Here is a 24,109-nt window from a genome sequence, read left to right as displayed (position 1 = left end):
GCAGAAACCATGGGGACCCAGGGAGGAGGGTCCTTCCTCCTTCCAGTGAGTGCAGGGTCATCGTGGCCTTCCCCAGAGCGAGGTTGCTCCCCCACTTAGAATGGAGTTATACCTGTGCTGCCTTCCCCTCAAAATACAGAGTACTTCAATCATGTGAATGGAAATCTCTAACGTGGTCTGAGGCACACCCCCCCCCCCCATGGGATTCTGTCTAACTGCAGGGCGCTGTGTTTCCTTCCAGCAGAGCGTCTGTCCTCGGACGTGGAGTACACAGAAGTGGAGGTGACCTCACCTGAGCCTCATGAAGGTAAACGCCATCAGTGGAGGGACTCCCCTTGCTTTGCCCTCTCCTTGGGTGTAGATGCGCAGCGCAAGGTGGGCTGTGACCTAGGGACAAGGGCCTGGTCACCCTCAGTCACGCAGAAGGGAGGTGGTCAGCAGACAGACTTGCTGGACATGCCTAAGGCAAAAGCAGTGACCCCTGCCCAGGCTTTGAGGTATAAAATTTCATTAGTTACCATATTTTTCGGATATAAGATGCACTTTCCTCCCCCGCCTCCCAAATTTGGAAGGAATAGTGGTTGTTAATGCTGCTGTTAAGTTCTGTTTACATTTACCTTGGTGAAATATTATGTTATTTATGTTATTAAACATTTTACCGCATTTTTTGTTTCAAAAATATTTTTCCTATTTTCCTCCTCTAAAACCCAGATGCATCTTATGGTCTGAAGAATATGGTATTATTTATCATACTGATGATAATGGTTTTACTGACCAATTAGTAAGTGCTAAGAAGTGTGTTTTTTGAGAGGCCTTTTCAGATCAGCTTTACTCCGGGGCCTTTGAGCTTTCTTGCAGAGGTACTCCCCCTTACCCAAACCAGCATCCTCCTAAAAAAGTTGCTTGCAGACTGAGCTTGTGTAAATGAGGTGCACGTTTGAGGGTAGTGAGGGCTTTGCTATTTAAAGAGACACTTGGGTAAAGGCTTCTGAAAGCACAGAATCCCTTCCTGTGTAAATTGTGGTTCTAGCTTTAGTTTCAGGTTTTGTTTTCATGTACGTGGTTCTCTTGGGGGCAGGTAGGCCTGGAGGGACCCAGCTCTGTCTGGTTCTGTGCTGGAGAGAATGGCTGCAAGTGGGCTGGTCCACAGCAAATGCTAGAACATTCATTTCAGCGGCTGGGAAGCTCATGGGGCTATTGCCGTGCACCCCTGTCTCCTGCTGCAGCTGAGGCCAGGCCAAGTGCACTCAGTCAGGCAGGCCTGGGGCTGTTTTCCAAACCAAGCCTGCAGGGAATTAGCCAGAGCCATGTGGTGAGGGCATTCTTTTGTCACCTCTCGCTCCACAATCTAGGAGGAGTTTGGGGTTCCTTCCTTCTTTCCTGGCTTAGGTTCTGGGTACCACGTCAGCAGGTGTGTGCAGAGAACCTTCTGGGGAACACTGTCCCGTGCAGCCTGCAGTCTGTGAGCTGGGCACCATCCTGCAGTCTGCGATCAGAATGGCCCCCAGAGTTGGCACAGCCCATCGGCACAGCCCACTTCTAAGTCCAGACTGTACCTGGGAGGGTTGGGGACCATGGCAGGCCTGAAGTTCTCTTCCTCTTTATTTCATTGTAAAATGATTCACTTGTTGAGTTAGTAAATTAAGGGCCTGTGATGAACCAGCAGCAAAGGTTGCTCCCAATGAGGCAGAGCCTATGAGGGAGCCAAGCAAACATGGAACCAAAGCATGAATTGTATTGGGTTATAGCAAGTGCTCAGAAGGAAGGGAAGAGGGCACAATAAGGCTGGAAAGGTGATACCTATTCTGGCTAGGGTGGTCCCTGCAAGCCTGTTTGAGGGGTGGCATTTAGCTGCAGCCTGAAGGGCACAAAGAAGGTGGCTCCGCCCAGAGGAGGAGGACCCAGGAAATGGGAAGAATGGCATGAGGTGGCCCAGAGCTGGGCTCATTTAAGGATCTTAAAGGAGACTTAGGTGTCTGCAGAGGGAGCAAGAGGGAGAAAAGGCAGATGGAGCTGGAGGACGAGGTGGGAGCCAGGGCCTGCAGGGCTTTCAAGGTGCTCTCTGCACTCTAGTCGCAGCCGATTTGGAAACCGTGAGGCAGGGAAGTGGCAGGCTCCAACTTCCTTCTTGGAAAAGCAGTCCTAGTAGCTGGTATGGAGGACGGATACAAAGGGGGACAAGCACATTATCAGCAGACAAGAGGAGATGAGGGTGGAGCCAAAGTGCTGGTAGTGGGTGGATTCCAGTTATATTTTGGAGACAGATCACAGCACTGGATGAAACATTTGACGGCCAGAATGGGGGAGACAAAATTACCACATGGACAGTCGTGGGTGATGTCTGAGGTTGGGAGAAAAGTGCCCGTGGTGACAAGTGGTGCAGCTGGGTTCAATCCGAGATGCCCAGGAGGAGGCAGCACAGGGGGCTCGCGCTCAGAACTGAGTCTGGGTGGGCTGTGGCCGACGGGACTGTAGGCGGCTCCTGCCAGCCTTCCCTGGGCTCAGTCTGTGGGTAGCAGCTTACCTCCTCTCCAGGGGGCTTCAGGTGTAGAAGAAAGAAGGAACAGGACAAGAGGGCAGGGCTGCCCAGAGATCTTCCATGAGTGTGGGACCCACCCTCCCCGCCTTGCTGCAGACTGACCGCCCTGGGCTGTGGCCTCAGGCTCCGATACTGCCCCCAGATGGCCAGGCCCTGCCCTTGCTCTGCTGCTGGGGGAGGAGGAAGGGGACCCTGGGTGAAGTGAGATCCAGGGGGCTGTGCCTGGTGCCTGGAAGGCTTTGGATGTAAGGACGCTGAAGGAGGAAGAAGGAAGCAGGGCTTTCGGCCTTGGAAAGAGTTCCTTTGGGAATGTTTCCATGTTAGTAATGACTAGTTTAATTTTTATTACTTGAAGTAGGGGTGCCGAGGGTGTTGAAGAGGAATGAAGAATTAGGACAGGGCGAGGCAGGGGTACCTTCCTTGCCAAGCTGTGCACCCGCAGTGTTGCAACCACCCAAGGGGTCACCTTTACCCAGTTTGCACAGAGGTGCTGGGCAGGCTGTGGGGGCCTCGCTGGAGCTAGAACAAGAGTCACTTGGGTGGAGATGGAGAGTTTCTAGAGGATTCATGTCCATTTTTCTGGACCCGGCTTTGTTGGCAGCTAAGCAGGCCTGGCCTCTGATGCTGCGCCCTTGCTTTCTCTTGAGTGGGGAGTTACCAGGCTAGGAAAGGGCTCTGTGGGTGCAAGGCCGGTGAAGTAAACTTGATCTGGTCTCAGCCAACTCAGTTCCCTGTCCTCCAGGCCTTCGTCCATTTCTTCTTCTTCTTCTTCTTTTTTTTTTTTTACATTTATTATTGATTTTAGAGAGGGGGAAAGTGAAACATTGACTTGTGGTTCCACTTATTTATGCATTCACTGGTTGCTTCTTGTCTGTGCCCTGATGGGGGATCAAACCTGCAATCTTGGTGTAATGGGATGACGCTCTAACCAATCGGTCTGTGCAGCCAGGGCCCGTATCCACTTCTAACCCTGTCTGGCAGCTGACCAAGTGGCCCCTTGGGGGTGGAGGAGGTGCAGGAAGGAACTCAGTAAGCCCGGGTTTGCTGCCTGTTTGCTATGAGGCTAATTGCTGGGAAACCCCCTTGAGGTTGAAGCCATCTCTTTCTCTGTTAACAGAAAAACAAGCCAGAATAAAGCCCCATCTGGAAATATCCATGACAGCAGAGACAAACAGTCTGTTGGCTGGTTTAGTCATTAGCAGGCAGCTGCTGCTGGGGAGCAGCAAGGGGAGGGGTAGTGTGATGAGCTGCGAGTTCTCCCTCCCACCACTGAGCTGGGCCGAGCCGGCAGGGCGGCTGGAGAAACCCCGGGGGCACCAAGAAGGGCAGCCACCCTGCTGCCCAGGCTGATAGGCTGCTAGGACGTGAAAGGGAGTTGAGCATGGGTCTTCCAGTCCAGAGGGTGTTAGTGTCCCCAAGGTAACCAGAGAGGTCTAGCAGCCACCGCTGATGTGCCTGGGGCAGTGGGGTTCACAAGGGTGTCCAGGTCCCCAGACTGGGCCACCCAGCCTCCAGCTCCATTCCTTCCTCCGTCCCTCCCCCTCTGCCACAGGGGGCTGGGTCAGAGGATGAGCTGGCAGCGACCTGGCGCATCTGGTACACTGTGTCCCACCGCATCGTTTTCGCACCCATCACCCCACAGCCTGGAGCTCCCGAAAGCTGGGACCAGGTCCAACTCACCTTTTCCTCTCCCCTGGCTCCTGGCACACAGTAGCTGTTCGGATCATACTGAGTGAGGGACTTGCCAGGCCTGACGTTGAGCAGAGTCCCCTGGGGACGTGGTGGCTCTCCCCTCAGATATGGGGATCCCTGGAGCTTCCCTCTACACCCCAAATCTGTGTCACAGAGGGAGAGTGGTGTAAGCATCTGTGTAGTGCTCTTAGGGGGAGGCGGGCGTGCCATCAGGGAGGTGCCTGCTATCTCAGCCCCTCCACTGAGTTCCTGCTCCTGTTCCGTGCCACGGGGCAGTCACTGCGACGCCTGCATGGCCCTGGCAACCCCGGTGCCCCAAGTCAGCCGTCGGGGTCTCAGCCACCACCAGCTTTCTTCTGGCAGCCGGGTCCTGCCACAGGAGCCGCTGCCATTCAGCATGTGATGAATGGCCGGGGTTTTCACCCCAAAACCAGGAGCGTCAGGGATAGGGCTGATTGTACCAAGGCCTTCCTGAAGGTCACAGGTCTGAGACAGAGACACCTACAGGGACATTGACTGCCACCTTCACGGTCACATCAAACCTTTTCAGGTGCCTCCAGTTGGCCCTCCAGGGCCTGGGACTGGGAGGTGCACAGGACCCCAGACGCTGTCCTGGAGAAGCCCTGGGTCCACCAGGGAAGACAGTCTTGGGGACAAATAACGTCAGTGTGCTGACGTTACAGTGGACAAGTGTCCCCAGAGAGCCGTGAGAGCACAGGGAAGGGGAGAGAGGAGAGGGGGAGTGGGGCCTGGGGCCTGGAGGACCAGGAGGAATGGGGCAAAGGGCAGGGGCTGTGCAGGCAGTGGAAGGGTTTGTTCATGGTCAGGGGCGAGAGAGGGGGTGGCCCTGGAGCCGGGGAGTTGAGGGTATCTCAGTGCCGTCAGAGTCCGTAGGCGTGCCCCTGCCACCTGCCGCTGAGGAAGCGCCATCTTCGTGGCCCTGAGTGTGGCAGCAGGAAGTGCCTCACCTGTCTGGGGTTCCCTTCCCGATGTGCAGAGGGGGACTGCTCGGCACAGGCCGGCGGGCGCCTTTCCAGAGAGGCTTCCCGGTCCTCTGTGAGGCCAGAGGAGCGGGGCCATGGCGGGTTCCATGCTGTTTCTGAGGGTTTGTGGGCGAGTCTGGATGTGCATACTGTGTGCACATACTCTGTGTGTGTGCAATGCGTGCAGGCACACTAGGAGTGTGTGTACACGTGTGTATATACAACCGGTGCATGTGCGTAACCAGATGGCTGAACGGGCACTGTCTCCCAAACCCTCGCGCCTCCTCTGGGTGGAAGCCACAGCTGGGATGGCCCATCTTGTCTCCCGTTTCAAGAGTCCAGACCAGGGGGTCTCAACCCAGTCTGCATGTTAGAGCCCCCTGGGGAGCGCTTCAAAACAGCAAAGCCGGGCCTGACTGGTGTGGCTCAGTAGGGTGGGTGCCCGTTCGATCCTCAGTCAGGACACGTGTGGGAGGCAACCGGTCGATGTTTTCTTTCCACATCGATGTTTCTCTCCCTCTCTTCCCCTCTCTCTAAAAAAAAAAAAATATATATATATATATATATATATATATATATATTTAAATGCCTTTAAAAAAATCAAAGCTAGGGTCCACCTCAGACAAACTCAGTCAGCATCTGCAGTGAGGTCCAGGGGTTGGCAGGTGAACTCTGGAATCATGACTGGTTCTCAGTCCCAGCTAATCCCATCACAGATGACGCTCAGGCTGACACCCAGATGGCCAGTGATTGGGAGGCCATGCCCAGCCTCCTGGGACAGGCCGGCAGAGCAGCTGGACAGAGGGACACAGTGGCCAGGCAAGAGGGGTGAGGCCACGGAGCTGGAGGTTACAGGCCTGTGTTGAGAGCCTGTCCGCCTGCAGGCCCTCAGGTCCAGGGTTCCCACGGTGACCCGTTGACCTTGTATTTCCAGGTCGAGTGATGCTGGTTAGATGAGGATCTTCTAAAGCCAGGAAATGGCCCGGGGCTTAGTGGGGAGAAGTTCTGCAGGCAGTCATGGGGTTGCCGGGGGCGGGGTGCAGCCTTGCCTAGGGAGCCTCAGATATTTTCCTGCTTCAGCAATGGGCCGACCTGGTGTCCAGAGGCAGCTACTGACCTGTGCCTGGTCCCTTTCCAGGTCTGGGAAGGAAGGGCACGGAGACAGTGTACACTGAAATCCGGAAAGCTAACCCTGGTGAGTGAGGAGTCCCTGACTGCCCCAGCGTGGTGGGCACTGCCCCCAGAATCATCCATGGGGTCCTGGGCGTGGGCAGGGAAGGGAGGGAGCAAAGGAAGTCAAAAGGGGGTGCCACCTGTCACACAGTTGACTCTCACCAATTTTAAAAAGTAGCCATGGGTTGACACATGCTATTTAGTTGATGTAATGCTTATCAAGTGGCCGCTGCATGCCAGGCAAGCAGGCACTCAGCTGCTGGGCTGGAGTGTGTCCTGACACCCGTGTGCTCACAGGACCCCGGACAGAGTTCCGGGTGCTCCCCTGTGGCCCCGAGAGAAGCAGTACAGCCCTGCCTATTCTCCGGGGCCAGTGAGCGAGTCTCGCTTGCTCCCCACATGGGTCCAGGAGCAGTGGGCTCCCGAAGGTCTCAGACAACGTCAGCGCTCTGCTTTGAAGACCACGGGTAGCTTCAGCCTCTCCGAGAGCGCAGACTGCAGGGAGGGAGTGTGCACCTGCCCCTGTCCCCTTCGATTTCCACCCAGACCCACTTCTAATGCCGTCTCGCTGCTTCCTCACAAAGGAGAGCTTCCCCAGACCGAGCACTGTGCCCAGCTGGTATGGAACCGGGAGGTTCCCAACAAGCTCCTCCTTTGTAAAATTATTGTATTTCGTTCTGGAGAAGTGAAATCTAAAATGATTACTTTTAAATTCTGAAACTAAGTAGCAACCTAAAAGACATAACCGTCCTGGGGCAAGTCATCACTAGTGGGTTAGCTTGCTTTGTACAGCTGACCTCTATTTAAGTGGATTCTTTGAAAGGGATTATTAAAAAGGGCTGGGAGCCCAGGCAGCTGTGGCTCAGTGGATTGGGCATGTCCTGCAAACCTAAAGGTCAGCGGTTCAACTCCCAGTTAGGGCACATGCCTGGGTTGCAGGCCCAGTCCCCTGTTGGACCAGCCCATAAGAGAGGTGACCGACCGATATTTCCTTCCCTCTTTCTCTTGCTCCCCTCCCTCCCTCTAAATTAATAAATAAAATCTTGGGGGGAAAAAAAAGACTGGGAGACTTCGGGAAAGCCCAGCTAAATCCAAGTGTGCTTCACAGGCCGGCAGCCGCCGTGGTCTCAGACCCAACCCGACCCACAGAATCAGAACCTCCAGCATCTGAACTCTAACCAGTTCTCCGATGTCTCTGATGCTGACACCGTCTGAACAGACAGGTACGTATCTTACCGTAGAGCCTACTTGTATCCAAAGTGAGATCACTCCTGAAGCGATCTTCTTTTTATAATGGCATTTTCACAGAAACTCAGCCCCGTGCGGGACTTGACATTGACTGAAAACATTTTGAAAGCCTCTTCCTGGGGCATTTCTGGCTTTAGTATGTGATTTTCCATGTTCAGGATATTCAGAATTAGCAAAATGTAAACTTGGGAATAAATGGGCTTTCTCTGTTCTTGTCCCTATTCTTCCGGGGGCACAGAAGGCTAAATGTCAGGTAGGGTTCAAGGTTGATCCTGTTTGCTAATTGTGCAAAAATGCCTCTTCTGCTTTCCTCACGGTCCCTGAGACTGGTCACTTTCAGTTGCTTTGCCTGTGCGAAAGCTCACATTCATTGAGCGTATACTGTGGGTTCCAAGTGGTCTGTTACACACTCTTTCAAACCTCACAATAAACCCCGTTTTACAGACGAGAATACTGAGGCTTAGAGAGGTTAAAATACTTGCCCAAGGTCACACAGCAAGCAAGTCCCTGAGAAACGTGTCTGCTGGAGCCAGACCCCATGCTCCTGGTCACTGAGGGGCACTGCCTTTGGTTTCCGGGAAGGGAAGCCGGGCGCCAGGAGGGCTGCAGGGGTAAAGCCGCGTGGGGTCTGCAGTCACCTAAGGCCACCCCTGGAGGCCCTTCCCAGCTGGTGAAGGCCACCTCCCTGTGGATTCCACAGGGTTGGCATTAGGGGCCCTGCCAACAAAAGACAGATTAACAAGAGAAAAACAAGCACCCGTGAGTGACTCCGGAGTGGTTAGAATTTGTGGCTCGTTTAGCATGTTAAACAAGGATAATAAATAGGTGGGGAAGTGACAAAACAGAGGAAAGGGCTCCGGGGTGGGAGGCTGTGGGAGGCAACTATATGGGGGGTTACTGGGGAGCAGGGTTTATTCATGCAGGTCCACCCCCCACCACCACCACATTTTCATTGTCTTCACAGCCATAAAACTTGCCCGGGACAGCGGATTTATGGCGGCTCTCAGTCTCGGTAGCATCTGCTGTCACCCAGATAAGAGAAGCTCCCAAGATGGCTGCTTTCTGCAGCCACTGATTATCTGCCCGCCCCCACCAACCACCTCAGTAATCGTTTTGCTGGAGTGGCATGTTTGGGGGAGGTGTGTTCCGACTTCCTGGATCCGCTTTAAGGGAGCTGTGCAAGTGGGTTCTCTCAGGGTCCCCAGGCTGCTTCTAGATGCCTGAGTCCTCACTCAGGGCCGGGCTGTTGGAGTGCAGCTGCTCCCTCTGGCCTTGGGCTGGAATGGACCCAAGGCACCAGACGCCAACCCTGTAGGGAGGGACTGAGGCAGTGAAGGGCCCTGTTTTGTTCGGAGTCACTGAACCCCTTGTCCTGGTACTGCCACTTACCAGCTGTGTGACTTTGACCAAGATGCCCAACCTCTCTGAGATTCAGTTTCTTCAGTTGTTAAATGGGGTTAAAGAGGATGAGGTAGGGAGTTGGCGCTGATCACCCGCCCCGAGCACGCAGTCAGTGCATCCTCTCTACCGTATGGTGAGCATTCAGTCCGTTTTAGCTAAAAGACACGAGAGGAACTGGTGCCCAAGAGAGTTCAGTATCCAGGGCAAGACTAAAGCCATCTCCCGATTCCCAGGCCAGGACGTTCCCGCTGGACCATCTGGGCCATCAGGGGTCAGCTGGGGCTGGGGTCCCTCTGTAATCTGGTCTCTGACTTGGCAGCTGGCTCCTGCCCAAGGGTTGAGGGTAGAGCCAGCTCTGGGTCTTGTAACCAAAACCTCAGTGCTGCTGCGAGAGCCAGTGAACACCCCCACCTCCCGGGGAGGGGTTCCAGTGCTGGAAGCCAAGGCATTTCCCACTTCTGAGCATTCCCACTCAGCTGCTGCTTAAGGAGAGCAGGCTGCAGGCCTTGGTTGCTCCTCTTTTTCTAAAAAGAATATTTATTTATTTATTTGTTTATTTTAGAGAGAGGGGGAGGGAGGGAGAGAGGGAAAGAAACATCGATCAGTTGCCTCTCACATGCGCCCCGACCAGGGACCCAGGTGCGTGCCCTGACCTGGAATTGGGCCGTGGACCTTTTGTTTTGTGGGATGACATCCAACCAACTGAGCCACACAGTGAGGTCCAGTTCCTCTTTTCTTTTCTTTCTTTTCCTCTTACCATCAGATGCTCACTTACTCCTCCTACTCATAAGGCTGAAGGAGGCTCTGTTACTACACATGCTCTTCAGATGGGGAAGTGGGCCCAGGGCTTCCGTGACCCGTCCCGGTCCCTAGGCCAGCAGTGGCCGAGCGGTCTTGAGTGCTGGGAGCCCGCTACAGAGCCTTCACATTTCCTCTCTGTGTTGCCAAACCAATTGACTGCGGGCTTCTGCATTTTCCAGCTTTTTTTGCTTGTTTAGTTTCCACAGTTTCATCAGCTTAATTAGAGGGTTCAAGTCTATCTACCTCAGAAGTTAAGGGTAATAGCCTGGTAGGGTCTGGGTACCTCTGGGTACGTCATGAAGTCTCTCTGGACCTCAGTCACCTTCTCTGTGACATGGGGGGCATGGACTCAGATGTAGGTCAGGGGTTCTCCAGGTTTGTTAAAACACAGGTCGCTTGGCACCGCCTCCTGCATTTCCGATTCAGTGGGTCTAGAGCGGGGCTGAGAATCTGCATTTCTAACCAGTTCCCACATGCTGCAGCTGCTGGTCTGGGGACCATACTCTTAGATGCTCTGAGGGTACCATACCTTCAAGATGCTCTGAGCTCCCTTTTGATTACATCACTCTAAGTTCTGCTCTGCTTCTAGTTTGAAGGGGTGGGTCTTTCCTACTCCCCAGCAGTCCTGGCGGGAGGGCTCCGGGTGGACAGCAGAGATACACGTGTGTGTGTGTGTGTGTGTGTGTGTGTGTGTGTGTGTGTGTGTGTGTGTGTGTGTAGGGGAGGACCCACAGTAAAATAAAGGCCTGGGCTGGGGGTGGAGGTGGGAGGTTGGTTTCTGGACAGGTCGGTGAGCAGGCTGAGGGCAGAGCTGAGTCTGTTTAACCTTTCCTTCTTAATCTTTTATTCTTCCCCACCTTAATTTCTCAGTTCCAAGTCTTCCAATGGGCAGCACTTCAGGGCTGGCTATTTTGGGAACTGGCTCACAGGGTGTAGTTCTGGCTCTGAAAACCCTGGTTTCCCCTGAGTGATACAAAGGCAACTGCTCTTCTGGATAAGCGAAAGGGCAGGGGGCAGGCCTGTCTCGGAGGAGCAGCCCCGGGTGGAGCTCTGGTGGGACCTGGAGAGTGTGGGCTGCTGGCTGGGGGGTGGTGGTGGGGGTGCTGGGTCTTTGTAATCTTGGCTTTAGTCTCTAAGCTCAGCATGTTTGTAAAACTGTGGTATAGTATACCTAACACCATTTTCACCGCTTTTAAGTGTACATTTCAAGGGCGTTAAATCCATTCATAATATTGTATGACCATTACCATCATCCGTCTCCAGAAGTTTTCCATCTTCCCAAAGGGAAGCTTCATACCCACTAAACAACTCCCTTCTCCCCCCGCCCCCCACCTCCAGCAACAACTGTGCTCCTTTGCCTCTCAGTGAATTTGACTCAGGGCAGCCTTTTTATCTTCCAACCACTGGCTGGAAGAACAATCCGAAGTTGCCTTCCAATTATAACATTGAGAGAGTCTCAATGTCCTGGTGCTTGGAAGTGACTGTCATTTGTCTGTGCCTTAGTCGGCCCTGAATGTGTTGGTGAGGAGGGAGTTATCAGTCATTTCTGCAAGTCACCGCCTGTGACCCTTGGAGCCAATTGTAATCCTTTATCCACCCTTGGTGCCAAGATCACACAGGTGTTTGCTTTTAAGCCCAAGTTTCCCCTTCAATAAGGAAGGGCTGTGGTAGGCAGATGGATTCTTTAAAATGGGGAGGAGGGGGACATCTCTTCCAACTCAGTGTCTCCCGCTGGGTCATGGCCATGGTCATGTAAGTCAGCGGTTCTGCTCAGAGCCCACTACCATGCTGACATATAGTTAAGTTAACATCCCAGCAATTAACTCAGTCTAAGGAGAGGGAACCTTTTGGTGTTTGGGTGTTTCTCCCTTCCAACGGTTTGACGATTTGTTGCTTCATATTAGGGAAGGAAGGAGAGAGTTTCTCAGAACTAGAAAAATTGCATTAGAAAGAAACCAAATTGAGAAATTTTGCATCTCTGTAACTTTCAGTTTCTTAGGGGAATGGAGAAAATGCTGATAAATTTCCTCATAATTTAGATCTGCAAGCTCAACACTTGAGTTTTTCTACAGTTCTTATTCCCTTTTTGATTATTTGCAAGTCCGAGTCAGCGACGGCATCTCTGGTTATAGCTTAGAATGTGGCTTCCCAGAAATGGGGAAGTCAGGCAGTGGTGTGTCCCTCAGTGAGCAGTGACATGAGCGGTCCTAGAAGGTGAGAGCTGAAAGAAAGTAGCCTAGGTTCCAGTTTGGCACCTTTATCTCTTGACACCTGACTACAGTCTGTTTACTCCCATCCCTGGCAGCCTAGGACCTGATGCGGGACAGTCCGTTACTCACCTGTGGTCTGACATTTGGGTTTCCAGGGCTTGCCCCTAGCTTTGGGGCTCTGGGTTGCAGGGTCACCTGGAGTCAACCCCTGCCCTGCCCCCATCTCTCTTCTCCTCTGTCATCTACTTTCTCCTTCTCTGATTAGTCCTGGCTAATCCAAGGAATGATTTCATTCTCTTTACCTCCCCTTCGTTCTCCTACTGACAAGAGCAAAAAGAGAAATGATGGCTGAGCGGGGGCCTCTCTGTACACGCACAGCTATCCCTGGCTTTCAGCCGTTCCTTTGGTCTGGCTGAGCCACAATTGTGCAAATGGCAGTTTCTGACCAGGAGACGTTACATCTGATTCAGCACTAAACCAGCCTATTCTGAAAGTACTTTATAAACCGCTTGCAGGCCATCCAAAGCGAAACCTGTTAGCCTGTATTTACAATGAACTTCAAAACAGTGTAAAGTGGCTTATTCTGATTACCAGTGTGGTCAAGTTCTTCCCTGGAAAAGAACTCCAGTCTGGATGAGATTCCCATGTTTTAGAGCAGTGGTTCTCCATGTAGGCGATGTTTGGTGACATCTGGAGACAATTTTGCTTATCATAAATTGGGGGGAAGGAGGGGTGCTACTGCATTTAATGGGCGGAGGCCAGGGATGCTGCTAAACATGTTACAGTGCACAGGACAACTCCCAAAACAAAGAGTTACCCCAGACCAGACGCCCTTAGTGCCAATGCTGAGAAACCCTGGCTTGAAGGGATTCACTTCCTGTGAGTCTTCCAGCAGGACAGCTGGTTTTCCTCTCTAAATGCCCCGTGCTCACCTGGGGAGGTGTCCTGGGCACATCCCCCCTGCCCACTCAGGGTCCTAGGAAAAGATGCCAAGTCCTGCTCCAGATACTAATCTAAGTCTTTTGAAGTTTTGTTTTGTTTATTGATTTTTTTAGAGAGAGAGAAAGATACATCAATTTGTTGTTCCATTTATTTATGCATTCATTGATTGATTCTTGTATGTGCCCCGACCAGGGGATTGAACCTGCAACTTTGGTGTATTGGGCCAGTGCTCTAACCAACTGAGCTACCCGGCTACTGCCTAACTAGTGTCTGCTCACTCAGTCTCCACTTTCTGCTTTTTCTTTGCCTGGAATTCAGACATCCAGATGTTTCTTAAGGGGCAGAAATCCTGTCCACCAAGAGTAGCTGTTCATCAAGAAAAAAAGAACAAGGGCCTTTGCGCCATGTCCCCTCTGGGAGGGCGAGAAGAGCTCTCGAGGGCCCATCCTGCAAGGCCCAAAGCAACCCAGACTTGGAATTGAACAGGGTGAAAAAGTGCTTTGTGGAACATAAAAAGAATACTGCCCTCCAGATTCTATTTTTGTAGTGGTTGCTGCATTATCAAAGAAGAAACCTACAAGTGTTCAAAAACTTGGTGTTTATCGGCAGACCCAAATATCAGTACTTTGTGTTCAGATTGCTTTAGGAAGCACAGACTGAGGCTTTTCCCCTCTTTCTTCTCATTCCAGAGCCCTTAGGGATTTGGGGGAGCAGGAAGCATGGGGTCCCTCAGGTCCTCCCAGGTCAGATTTGGGGCGGGGGTGGGGTGCTGCCCAGGCCTCGCTCAATGTGTGGAAGTTTACACAATGGCTCGACTTCGTGGTTGAACTGATTCATCCATTTGGCCATTGACACCTGCTTCTGTCCCCGCCAGGACAGAAGGGGGCCCCTTAGGAATTTCTGGCCCTGTTCCTTCTAGAGGGATACACAATGGAGCTGTGATAAGACAGGGTTCGAGGGGGAAGTGGACTTGTGGAAACAGGATCCTTCTAAATTAGAGAAAGAAACAGAAGGGTCATGACTGATGGGCCCTGAGTCTGCCCAAGACTCAGAAGGGACCCGGTTTGGGCTTGGGCAGCTGGTAGGAACTGGGGCCTCTTAGAGAGCTTCTACCAGAAGGACTGAGGATTTGGGGAGGGGTCATGGCCCTCCCACTCTCGCAGCACCACCATCAAGAATGACAACCACCTCCAGTTCCTATATCTCCTCTTGGGACCTTGCCCAGGTAACCAGAGGTCCCTATGGCTTCTCTGTTTTCATGTCTATGTCCACAGGAATCAGCCCCAACATGTGAGCCACTGCCCATTCAGAAACTCTGCTATTAGTCTGGCCAGGTCCCGTCCACTGGGGCAAATCATGCCCCTCTCTTGCCTCTTATAGTGAAAACCATCTCTAACTAATACAGGCAGAGATCACTCACCCTCCTGTTCTCATTGGCCCTTCTCGCCCTCCCTCTCATCTTCCTGATGTCCAGTGAGGAACATTTTCATCACTGAAGCCTGGCAGGGGCAGCTAGTCCAGGCAGACCCTCTGGCAAGAAGGCAGAGTAGTCTCCAGACAGCTGAGTTGAGTCAAGGCTCCCCAGGGCGGGGAATATGGCGGTCCCACTCTTGCGACAGCACTTGGGCCATAGGTGCTGAAAGAGTCAGCAATGTGTATACCTTCTGCTCCCTTGATGGCACTCCCAGAAATGAACAGACTAGTAAGAGATATGGAAATAGCTTTATTCCCAAAGAGGATGCTGGCAGCATTATTTAAAAATAGGGAAAACTGGAAAGAACCTAAATTATTGAAGTACGGAACTGGTTAAGTAAATAATTACACATCCATCGAATGATTATTATCCACCTTCTAGCAATAATGTTTATGAAGGTACCAGAAAATTATTATAAAATCATGTCTGTGAGAAAGATAGGCTATAAAATGGCACATACTGGTTACTTATGACTCTAAAGAAATCCTCCTCACAGCAGAAAAGACGAAAAGATGTAAAGTGTCTGCAGGGTTTGGAGAGTAGAACCAAAGGTACTTTTTATCTGCTACTTTCTATTTTCCTGCAGTTTTCGGGTCTTTTTCCCCTAAAATAACAAGTGGTACTAATTTTTTAAAGAACTGTTTAAAATGTCAAAATGAGCTGCCGGGGACATTATATGCTTGTCACATGGAGGGAGCTACAGGGCCCAGGGGAAGCTGCCTGGGCGGAGGAGCCACAGACCTGGGCCCCCAGTGAGCTGGGGGGGTCGGGCCTGGCATTTCCTTCTGCATCTCATTACCTTTCCTTCTGGGATGTTGGGGTCAGGGCTGCCTAATACGTTCTCCCCACACTGCTCACCTCCCTGTCCCCCTTTGTTTTGCAGATTTCATGGAAAACAGATATTCTGTAAGTACACATTTTATATACATTATTTTTTTAAAATAGTGTATTGAACAGTGACACAGTTGCAGACTCACCCAGATTCTGCATTCCTACTCATACACCCCGCACTGGCCTTGTCTGTTTTCGACCAGGAGCCCTGGGCCAGTGGACACCTGGCTATTAGAGAGTAGCCAGCTTTTCTCGGCCGGTCATGATGTCAAACATTCTCTCCCACCGTTTCCATTGTGACATCTCACTCCACATATAAAGGGAAGCCCTGGAAGTCCCCTCCCAGAGAATCGGGAATCTAGGGCACTTGGCTCCGAACAAGCCAAGTTCGTATTTCCTGCTAGTCCAGGGGTCAGGTGTGGGAAGAAGGCAGCTTTGGGGGGCGTGCTTGGAGGAATAGGACACCGACAGCTCACTCCTACACACCAGGCCCCCCTCTGGGGGGGATGCTCAAGGTCCTTGACTCGATGAGGGGTTCAGACAAGTTATCACTGATGAGAAAGCTAGAGCTACAGCTACACCAAGGACAATGGAAACACAGAAGAGAGATGCTTCATTCCACCTAGTTAATAGTCTCTTCGCCAAGGACAGGGTCATTTGGATGGGCCGTGAAGAGTGAGTCAGATTACAGCAGGGCCCAGGTAGAAAGGCCAGCGGGAGGAGCAAAGGCATGAGGGCCAGAGCTTTAAGCAGCTCTGTGTTGGAGGAGAGAGTGATGGTGACCGGTGATGGGGAAGGTAAGTTAGGGCTTGCTCGTGAAGGACTGAGTGCCCCATTAGGAGGTTTCATAGGAAACAGGATTTAGGAAACTGCTACTTGGCAGGTGGGAATGTTCAAAAGAAATTTAGAAGTCCACGTTCAAATTTTGCAAAGACCCGGCTCCCCTTGTCTCCCATCCTTTTGATGAGCCACCCAGCAGTGCAGGCTTTAACTCACTGGGCAGCTAGCATCTTAAAGAGATGAAGAATTTGCCCCACTGAACAGCTTCTTTAAGGTCTGGGAAGAACTTTCAGCAAGCTTGCTGGTCACCCTTCCAATGGGGCCCCCAGCTTCCTTTGTTTTGCCTGAGTCTGAATTCTTCTAAAACAGAGAACTCATTATGCCTTTGACAGACAGGAAGCCGCTGACATTCTTATTATGGAGGAAAGCTATCAATTTTAGAATGAGAGGAACGAAATGAATGTCTTTTCAGAACCTAAACCCACCCAGACTTCTGGAGTCAGAGACTATTGAACTGGAAGGACAGGGAGCCCGATTTACAAGTGAGAAAACCAAGGCCCAAACTAGCAGATCCCCTGGTCAGTCCATGGCACAAGACTCCCTGGGAGGAGTGATGTCACTGTCCCAGCCATTGTGGCCTTGAGAGAGTGGAAAGTGAGACCGTTGCTCCACGGGCTGTGTGGGACCCAGATAAACAGAGGCTGCGGTAACCATGGCTGTGTCCGCCCGAGGCAGGGCTGCCGGACCTGCAGGACTGGCCTATTTACTTTGTCTTCAATCCAAACGGCCTCTCTGGACCAGGGCTCGGAGCTCCAGGACAGAAAGAACTTTCCCTTTCCCAAGAAGCTGGCCCGTGGGCCCAGAAGCCTGCTCCCAGGATGCTCCCAAGAGCCCACGCATGGCTGGCCCTGTGCTCCGTAATACTAACACCTCTGGAGGGAGAGCAGGGGCTCCCAGCCGTTGGGAAGGAATTTTGAATCTTTAAGTGAAAGCATTTTGTTTATAAAAGAAGCAGGTATATTTTCCCTAATAATCCGCTGGTGAGGGTCAGGAGAAAATTGAATTGCCCAGTAGGGAAATGGGAGGGGATTTCCTTCCTGAAATCAAACCTGGCGATCATTCCCGGTTGTTTAATGGCCGTTGCTTCTGAAAACATATTGGAGGAAATATCTTAACAATGAGATAGCCACTCAGCCAAATACCAATTTAGTATTGTTTGACTTGCTTCAATGGCACATTCTGACTTCATTTTCCTCTGCCATTTTTACCTTGTTTATGAATCGTGTTTGTGGCCGAGGCAGACAGATAACGTGAAAGAGAACACCCAGCATTCAAATAGGCGAATCTGCACCTGCGTGGGTCTTGGGATTTTGGAGGGAACTTTGCCTTCTTACTGAAAAAAGGCAACTCCTATTTACAGCTCACGTCCTTCCCTCCTGGGAGCCAGCGGGCAGCTGGGCTGCAGTGGGAACTGCCCAGGGGTTGGGATCAAGAGACTGGAGTGTGAGTTCCAATTCTCCAGACATCTCCTGGGTGATCCTGATTTCCCGAAGGCTAAGCTTCTGACCTGGAAAATGGAGATGATGGTGACAACAATACGAACAATAATAACGATCTATTAGGAGTGTCTTAAGAGAGCACCCTTAAGGGTTAAATGAGAAACATATGTACCAAGTACTATGCAAACTGCAAACTGTCATTTAAAAGCTAGTTGATTATCTACTTTGAAGTTTTTGTTATCAGACACTGACAATATGGGGCATGGATGGGGAAACTTCAACTTGGCCTTCACATACCCCGCCCCCCGCCCCCAGCACATTAGGGGAATATAACACTTGCTTACTCAAGGCATAGGATTCAGTCAAAGCCAGGCTTTGACTTAGGATCAGACACCCACATTAAAGTTTGACTTTTCTCTTATCAGCCATATATTAGCCATGTCTCTTTGGTCAGATACAACCTAACCTCCCCTGGCCTCAGTTTTCTCATCTGTAGATTGGAGGTTTTAAAACCCCCTCACCTGGTGCTTGCAGGAATTAAATGGGCACCTAGTGCAGATCTGGCTTATTGCAAGTGCCCATAAGGAGCACATTCTAGAAGCAGGAAGTAGACATCCCAAGGGTGTTGGAAGCAAAATGACCTTTGGCCAGAAAGCAGGGCGATTTCATGGCTGTATGTGAGTGGCTGGTGGCTGGCCTCTCAGGCAAACACAGGCCTTGGATGTGAACGTGTTAACCTTTACTTCAAAATCTCTAAGGCGCAGTTGACTGTGGCCCAGCCCTTCCTGTCTGTGGTGCTGGTCCTATGGCAGCTCCCCAAGCGCTGGCTTCCTTCGGAGAGGGAGAGCAGAGGTGTCTGGGGAGGCACTTGGTCTGGGCCCTGCAGAAAGGCTGGACAGCAGGGCCACCCCTCCGTGGAGCAGAGGAAATGGGGCGAGGGTAGCTGCCAAGGCTGGCTGGCAGGCCTCCAGCCCCCTGGGGCCAACACAGCTTTCTTGGCCCACTTTCTTGACCAGGGTCTCTCTTGGCAGAGGAGGAGGCAGAAGCCTTGGGCTTCTAGCTAAATCCCCTCAGACCTACATCCTGTTCCTAGAGTTTCCTCAGACCCAGCCAGGTCAGAACAGTCAGGGACTCTATCTCAACCCGCCCTCAGGGAGCCAACCAGCGTGGCCACAGGGTTCCCAACACCTCGGCTAATTCCCACAACCTCTCCTGCTTCCCTAAGTCCTCCTGCAAGCAGGGTGCCCTGTGTCCTTGGAAGGTCCAGAATCACAGACTCAGATGCTGCCTGCTCTTTGGGGCTCACCGTTGCCTCTACTCAAGTATTTCCCAGCATGCTCCTCTCTTGCTCCCTCACTCCATCCATTTGTCCAAATCCTCTCCACCCAGGAAGCTGGATCCAGCGTCGCTTCTCCCCTGTGTGATTCCCTTGCTGCCCAGCTGGGGTCCTTGCACCACCTCTAAACTCCTACAGTTTGTTAGGGCCTCTTCCACCTTCTGGTCCACATCAATAATTTCTAAGGGTGGGGGAGGTCAGATTCTTGCGTCCTCCATGTGGAGAACAGTGCCCAGGTAAGGTGTGAGTCAAGTCGCTGATGGGTGGGTAGGCGAGCAGTCTGGAAACACTGCCAGATGGCACGCGGGACCTTCGGTCCTTTTTTTTATTGTCACAAAACATACACAACATAAAATTTACCATGTTAACATTGTGAGTGCACAGGGCAGTGACATTCAGCACACCCACAGTGCTGTGCGTCCATCCCCACCGTCCCCCCAGAACTTCTTCATCTTCCCAAACTGAAAGTTTGTGCCCCAGCCCCCGGCAACCACTGCTCTACTTTCTGTCTCGCCAAATTTGAATACTCCGGGCACCTCATAAAGGTGGAATCATACCATATTTGTTCGTCTGGTGTCTGGCTTATTTCACTTAGCCTAACATTTTCAAGGTTGGTCCATATTGAAATCTATCAGAATTTTATTCTGTTTTAAGGCAGAAATGTGTCATTTTAAAGCATTCAAACGTGATCATCAGAGTTCAGTCCTGCATTTTTAAAATTAAAAAACAGACCTAGGGAAGGCCCATCCCACATTGGAAGCAGAGCTGGAGCAAGGAGCCAGCCCTCCCTTGACTTCACGAGTCCTCTGTGGGCGAGCGCAGCCCCCGTGGAACAGAGTGCTGGGTGCACAGAGTGCTGGGCGCTTGGGCAGTTGGTTGGTAGTCTCAAGTGCAACCCGTACTTGGGGAGTAGGGGCTGCAGGCCCTGCAGGGCAGGCAGGGAGCGAGGGGGGAGCGAGGGGGAAAGAGTGTGGGCAGAAGCTGACCCCACAGGGCCGGTGGTACCCGTGGATGACAGTGTTCCTTTGCCGCTCCTTTGAGCAGTGCTATCTGCGTTTTGGCATGCCTTTCCGCCAGGCCTGTCTTCAGTCCTGAAGGGTGTGACCATGACCTTGTCTTGTCTCTTGTCACTGCAGAGAACGGAAGGTTCCTTGAATGGAGTTTAGGACTGCGGGAGCGGCCACTCCTCCCCGGGGGGACAGCCACAGTCCAAGAAGAGCAGATGATTCCTGGTTCCAAGAGCTCTGTGTACTTATTTCTGAACCTGCCCTGCTCCCACTGAACGCAGCACTTCCTCAGGCTGAGTCACCAGTTCTTAAAAGCCATCTTGCTACATTTATGTTGGGTGTGAGGAGATACAGAGGGGCTAGTGAATTTCCCACACAGCCCCCCTCCCACCAAGTCGGAGCATCTTTGGGAGTGGAAAGCAGGAGAAGGAGGTTCAGCGTTCGCAGGCCACTGGGATATTTTGAAACTTGAATATTTCGTCTTGTGCAGAGATAAAGAACTTTTCCAAGTACCCTCATACACAGAAGCCTGTGTTTTGGTTTGTTTTTCTTTATTTGATTTTTTTTTTTATAGTTGATCATGTCTAGCAAATGGCCTAGCCTAGGGGCTAGTTTTGTTTTGTTTTTTTTCCTCTTTGTCTTTGGTCCTTCAAAGACCTGTAGTTCTGGGTAGTCCTTGTTCCTTGGAAGTGCATAGCACTGACCAGACGGCTGTCCCCTGTCCCCTCTACGACCTTGCCTGACACAAATGGAAAAACAAAGCTGCTTGGGAGCAACGCCATTGACATGTCACCTTGAAGACAAGGTTCGTTCCGGGCAGTGCACAAAATAGAAAATGAGATTGGGCAGCACAGGTATTTGCTGTTTTCCTAAACTCTCCTTTCCTCTGCCATGCTGGGGGCTGAGCAGCAGGAAGATGGTTGCCTACAGCAAATATTATTTTTAATAGAAAAAATGACATGCGTATTTTTCTTACTAATTTTTTAATTTATTCCTTGCTAAAGAAATGGTCTCCTGAGGTCTTATGATGTTTCTGACAGTGTCTGGAGTGGGTGGGTGAGGGGCTGTGGCCATTTCCAGTGGAATTTCACTAGTGGGCACACCTGACTGAGACCGCTCGGTGCCACCCTGGGGACAGAGCTGCAGACTCCCTGACGGTGTTGTATTAAATAAATGTTATGTTTTACTCTTCACAGACCTGTGAAATGTCATCTTCCAAGAGGCCACATGTATATAAGGATATCTGTCATGCTTGAGGACTCCTCAGGCCTGTTGAAGTCACAGGGGGAACCAAACAGGTCCCATCAGCAGAGTAGGTCATACCCAGGCCAAGGGCCTCTGTGTCCTTCACTGTAGTCCAGGCCGGAGATACCCAGACACTGAGCCATTAATACCCGTTGGCTGGTGCTTCAGTGTTCGCTGCCCGGCCCAGGACTCCTAGGCTGTCCTTAGCTGTTAGCGTTGTCAGATGGAGGAAAAACAACAAAACCTCCCCAAACCCAGGGTGCCCAGTTAAATTTGAATTTCAAATAAACAAATAATTGAGTATAAGTATGTCCCGTGTAATGTTTGGTACATACTTATACTATAAAAGTATTCATTTATCTGAAATTTGAACTTACCTGGGATCTTATATTTTATCTGGCAACCCCACTGGTAAAGCGCCCTCCCATCCCGCTAAGCCTCGGGGTCCATGCCCCCCAGTGATCTCAGGCCAGACCTTACTGCCTCGTTGGCCAGGTCCCCCATCAGAGCATCACCCCACCGGGCCTGAAGGCAGAAGGAGATCTGAGTGCATCCTGGCTCTGCCAGATCCCAGCTGCAGACACTTGAACTTCAGCACTTCAGATTCTTTATCTCTGCAATGAGATGAAACTAATGATTCTTCACATGGATAGGGTTTAGACTCCTTTGAAAATATAATGGGAAACTATAGCTGTACACGCACACACACACAATTGTGTCACAGAAACGTCATACAATTTTCCAGTTTTCAGGGCTGGGCCTGGAGGCAAAGGATTAGGTGGTTTCTAACGACCTGACAGTCTGATTGTCATCGTGTTGAGGATTTGGGGAGAGGCTAGGGCCCCCGGGTCACTTCATCCGTCCCTTGCTGCTACCAAAGTAGGGCCATTGTCGTGGAAGTTGGGAAGACTCTGTTCTTACTGCTTATGACTTATTTATGGGCATAAGTGGTTTTTAAAAAATTATTTATCCCCTCTGTCTATATCTCTGAGGCAATCACAAGCAGGGATCTTTCACAGTAGAGTTAATGACTGAAGAGTTCTCTAATCCAGGACCCTCGCTCGGCTGTGGCAGAGCCAAGCATATGAGTCTGAGCTCCTCACTCAGCAAGAGCATCCAGTGACCAATTCCGTGGGAGACCGTTTCTCCGTGCTTGAACTTGTTGGTTACAGCTCCCTCTGGTGTGCCCGTGTTGTAACAAGTCACTAAAGGACTTGAACCTTTCCATAGGAAACATAGCGGAATTTTTTCCCTCTTCCGAGAAGTCACAAGAGGTCAGCCACCCATTTCATGAGCCTTCAACCTTAACTGATTAACTGAACTCTCAGTCCCTGACAGAGACTCAAGATGGGCAATTTGACGCCAAGATCAACATTTATTCATTGAAAGTGATTTCCATGGTGATTTTGCCTCCCAGGATCTTGAGACATTTTTACTTGTCACCTGAACGGGGGTGTTCTCGGCATCTGGTGTGTGGAAAAGCTGGGGATGCTGCCAAATATCCTACAATGCCCAGGACATACACACACACACACACCCCGCTCGGTCCAAAATGCCAATAGTGCCAAGGTTGAGAAACCTTGCATTAAACTAGCCATTGATTTATTTACTCAACAGGCTTTGTTGGGGGACTTTCTTGGGGCTGAGAAACCAAAGAAAGAGGCTGACAACTCTAGGATTACGTCGCCTTTATTAAGAGAACTTATGGACAGAAGCAGTGCCTTGGATGGCAGCAAGACTGTCAATCTCCACGCCCTAAAAGGGCCAGGGTTTGTTATTATGTAGGCCAAGGGCAGGAGCTAATACAAGGGGTCTGCAGTAAACTACTTCATGGGCCCACTTATCTTTGCAAGCACATTCCCCTCTGGCGGTGGGGCCCCGCCCCTCCAGGGGTGAACTGTTGGTCAGTTTGCTTCCTAAAATGGCCTTGGTCACAGGTAAGTACTGGGAATCATTTTGCCTAACAAGCTGGTATCCATCATGTTTCGTTTTCTCAACATTGTTGGTAATAATAAAAAGCACACGGCACCTTCTCTCCTGGGTCATGTGATCCAGCAGAGACACAGATTAGTGGAGAGCCTATTACCACCGTGGGACAAATACTGCGACAGAGAAATTCATAGCAAACGGGGGCACAGGGAACGGGCCCCTAACGGAGACTTTGGAGGACCAAGCAAAGTGTCCAGGAGGAAGCTGTGTCTTACTAAAGCCCTGGGCATAGGTGGAGTGCCAAGTGGACAAGGCCGGGCGAGGAATAAGGCTGAGGAAGGTCGTGAGCGCTGAGGCTCTGGGAGGAAGAGCAGGGAAGAGCCTGTCAGCCCCAGGCCCCTTCCAGCCCCAGGATTCAGCCAGTCCTCTTCATAAAGCCTCCCTTGTCCCTGCGCATTGGTGCCAGACTCCCTTTGGCTCGACTCCACCTTTGAGAGTGTTTAAGAGGAAGCCCGGACGTTGCTGGGCTAGAACTCAGCTCCCCAGCACAGCTGTTGTAGGACTGGCTCTTCAGCAGGGTCCTGAGCATGCTGGGGAGAAAAGTCTCTGCCACGGGTGCTCACATCGTGTGGCTCAAGCGAAAAGCAAACTAGGGGGAGGCATCTGCCCGCCAGGCCCCTTGAGGACAGTCTCCAAAGCGGGGGTCCACAGGGCCGTGCGGGGCAGTGCGTGGTGTCTGGAGACTGGGAGCCCCCTGCATGCAGGTGCCAGTGTGGGGAGCGCATGCCGCGCTCTGGGGGAGGGGCCAGCGCTGTTGCCAGTTTGTCAGGCACATGCTCCCAAACAGTGTTAATTACTCAAAAAATAATTACAAGCTTAATGTATGCTCCATATGATTCGATGTCAGTTGAAACCCTCCAAAGAGTGGCTGGCTAAGGCATTTCATATCAAAGGGTCGGCTTCCTGGACAGTTTTAAGTGCAATGTCCCCAGCGGGACTTGGCGTGCCTTGAAAAAAAT

General features: G+C 51.5%; 1 protein-coding gene across 10 annotated transcripts in view; it reads left to right on the top strand.

The window, feature by feature from the left end:
• PECAM1 (platelet and endothelial cell adhesion molecule 1) overlaps positions 1–21,109 on the top strand; it is a 73,552-nt gene extending 52,443 nt beyond the window's left edge. For 8 of the 10 annotated variants that reach the window (XM_053655358.1, XM_053655346.1, XM_053655354.1 and 5 more), the window contains 5 exons: positions 242–307; positions 6,353–6,409; positions 7,496–7,610; positions 15,347–15,369; positions 20,046–21,109. In XM_053655358.1, the coding sequence (XP_053511333.1) occupies positions 242–307; positions 6,353–6,409; positions 7,496–7,602 (230 nt within the window). In that variant the 3' untranslated portion in view covers positions 7,603–7,610; positions 15,347–15,369; positions 20,046–21,109. The remainder of the gene's footprint in view (positions 1–241; positions 308–6,352; positions 6,410–7,495; positions 7,611–15,346; positions 15,370–20,045) is intronic. The other 2 variants (XM_053655364.1, XM_053655361.1) reach the window with 2 other exon arrangements.
• Positions 21,110–24,109: the final 3,000 nt, after the last annotated feature.

Source organism: Artibeus jamaicensis, unplaced genomic scaffold, assembly GCF_021234435.1.
Source record: "Artibeus jamaicensis isolate MK-2021 breed Jamaican fruit bat unplaced genomic scaffold, CSHL_Jam_final contig_1998, whole genome shotgun sequence".
Classification (NCBI taxonomy): domain Eukaryota; kingdom Metazoa; phylum Chordata; class Mammalia; order Chiroptera; family Phyllostomidae; genus Artibeus; species Artibeus jamaicensis.
The sequence above is the reverse complement of the archived record's forward strand: the minus strand, read 5'-3'. Positions and strand labels throughout refer to the sequence as shown.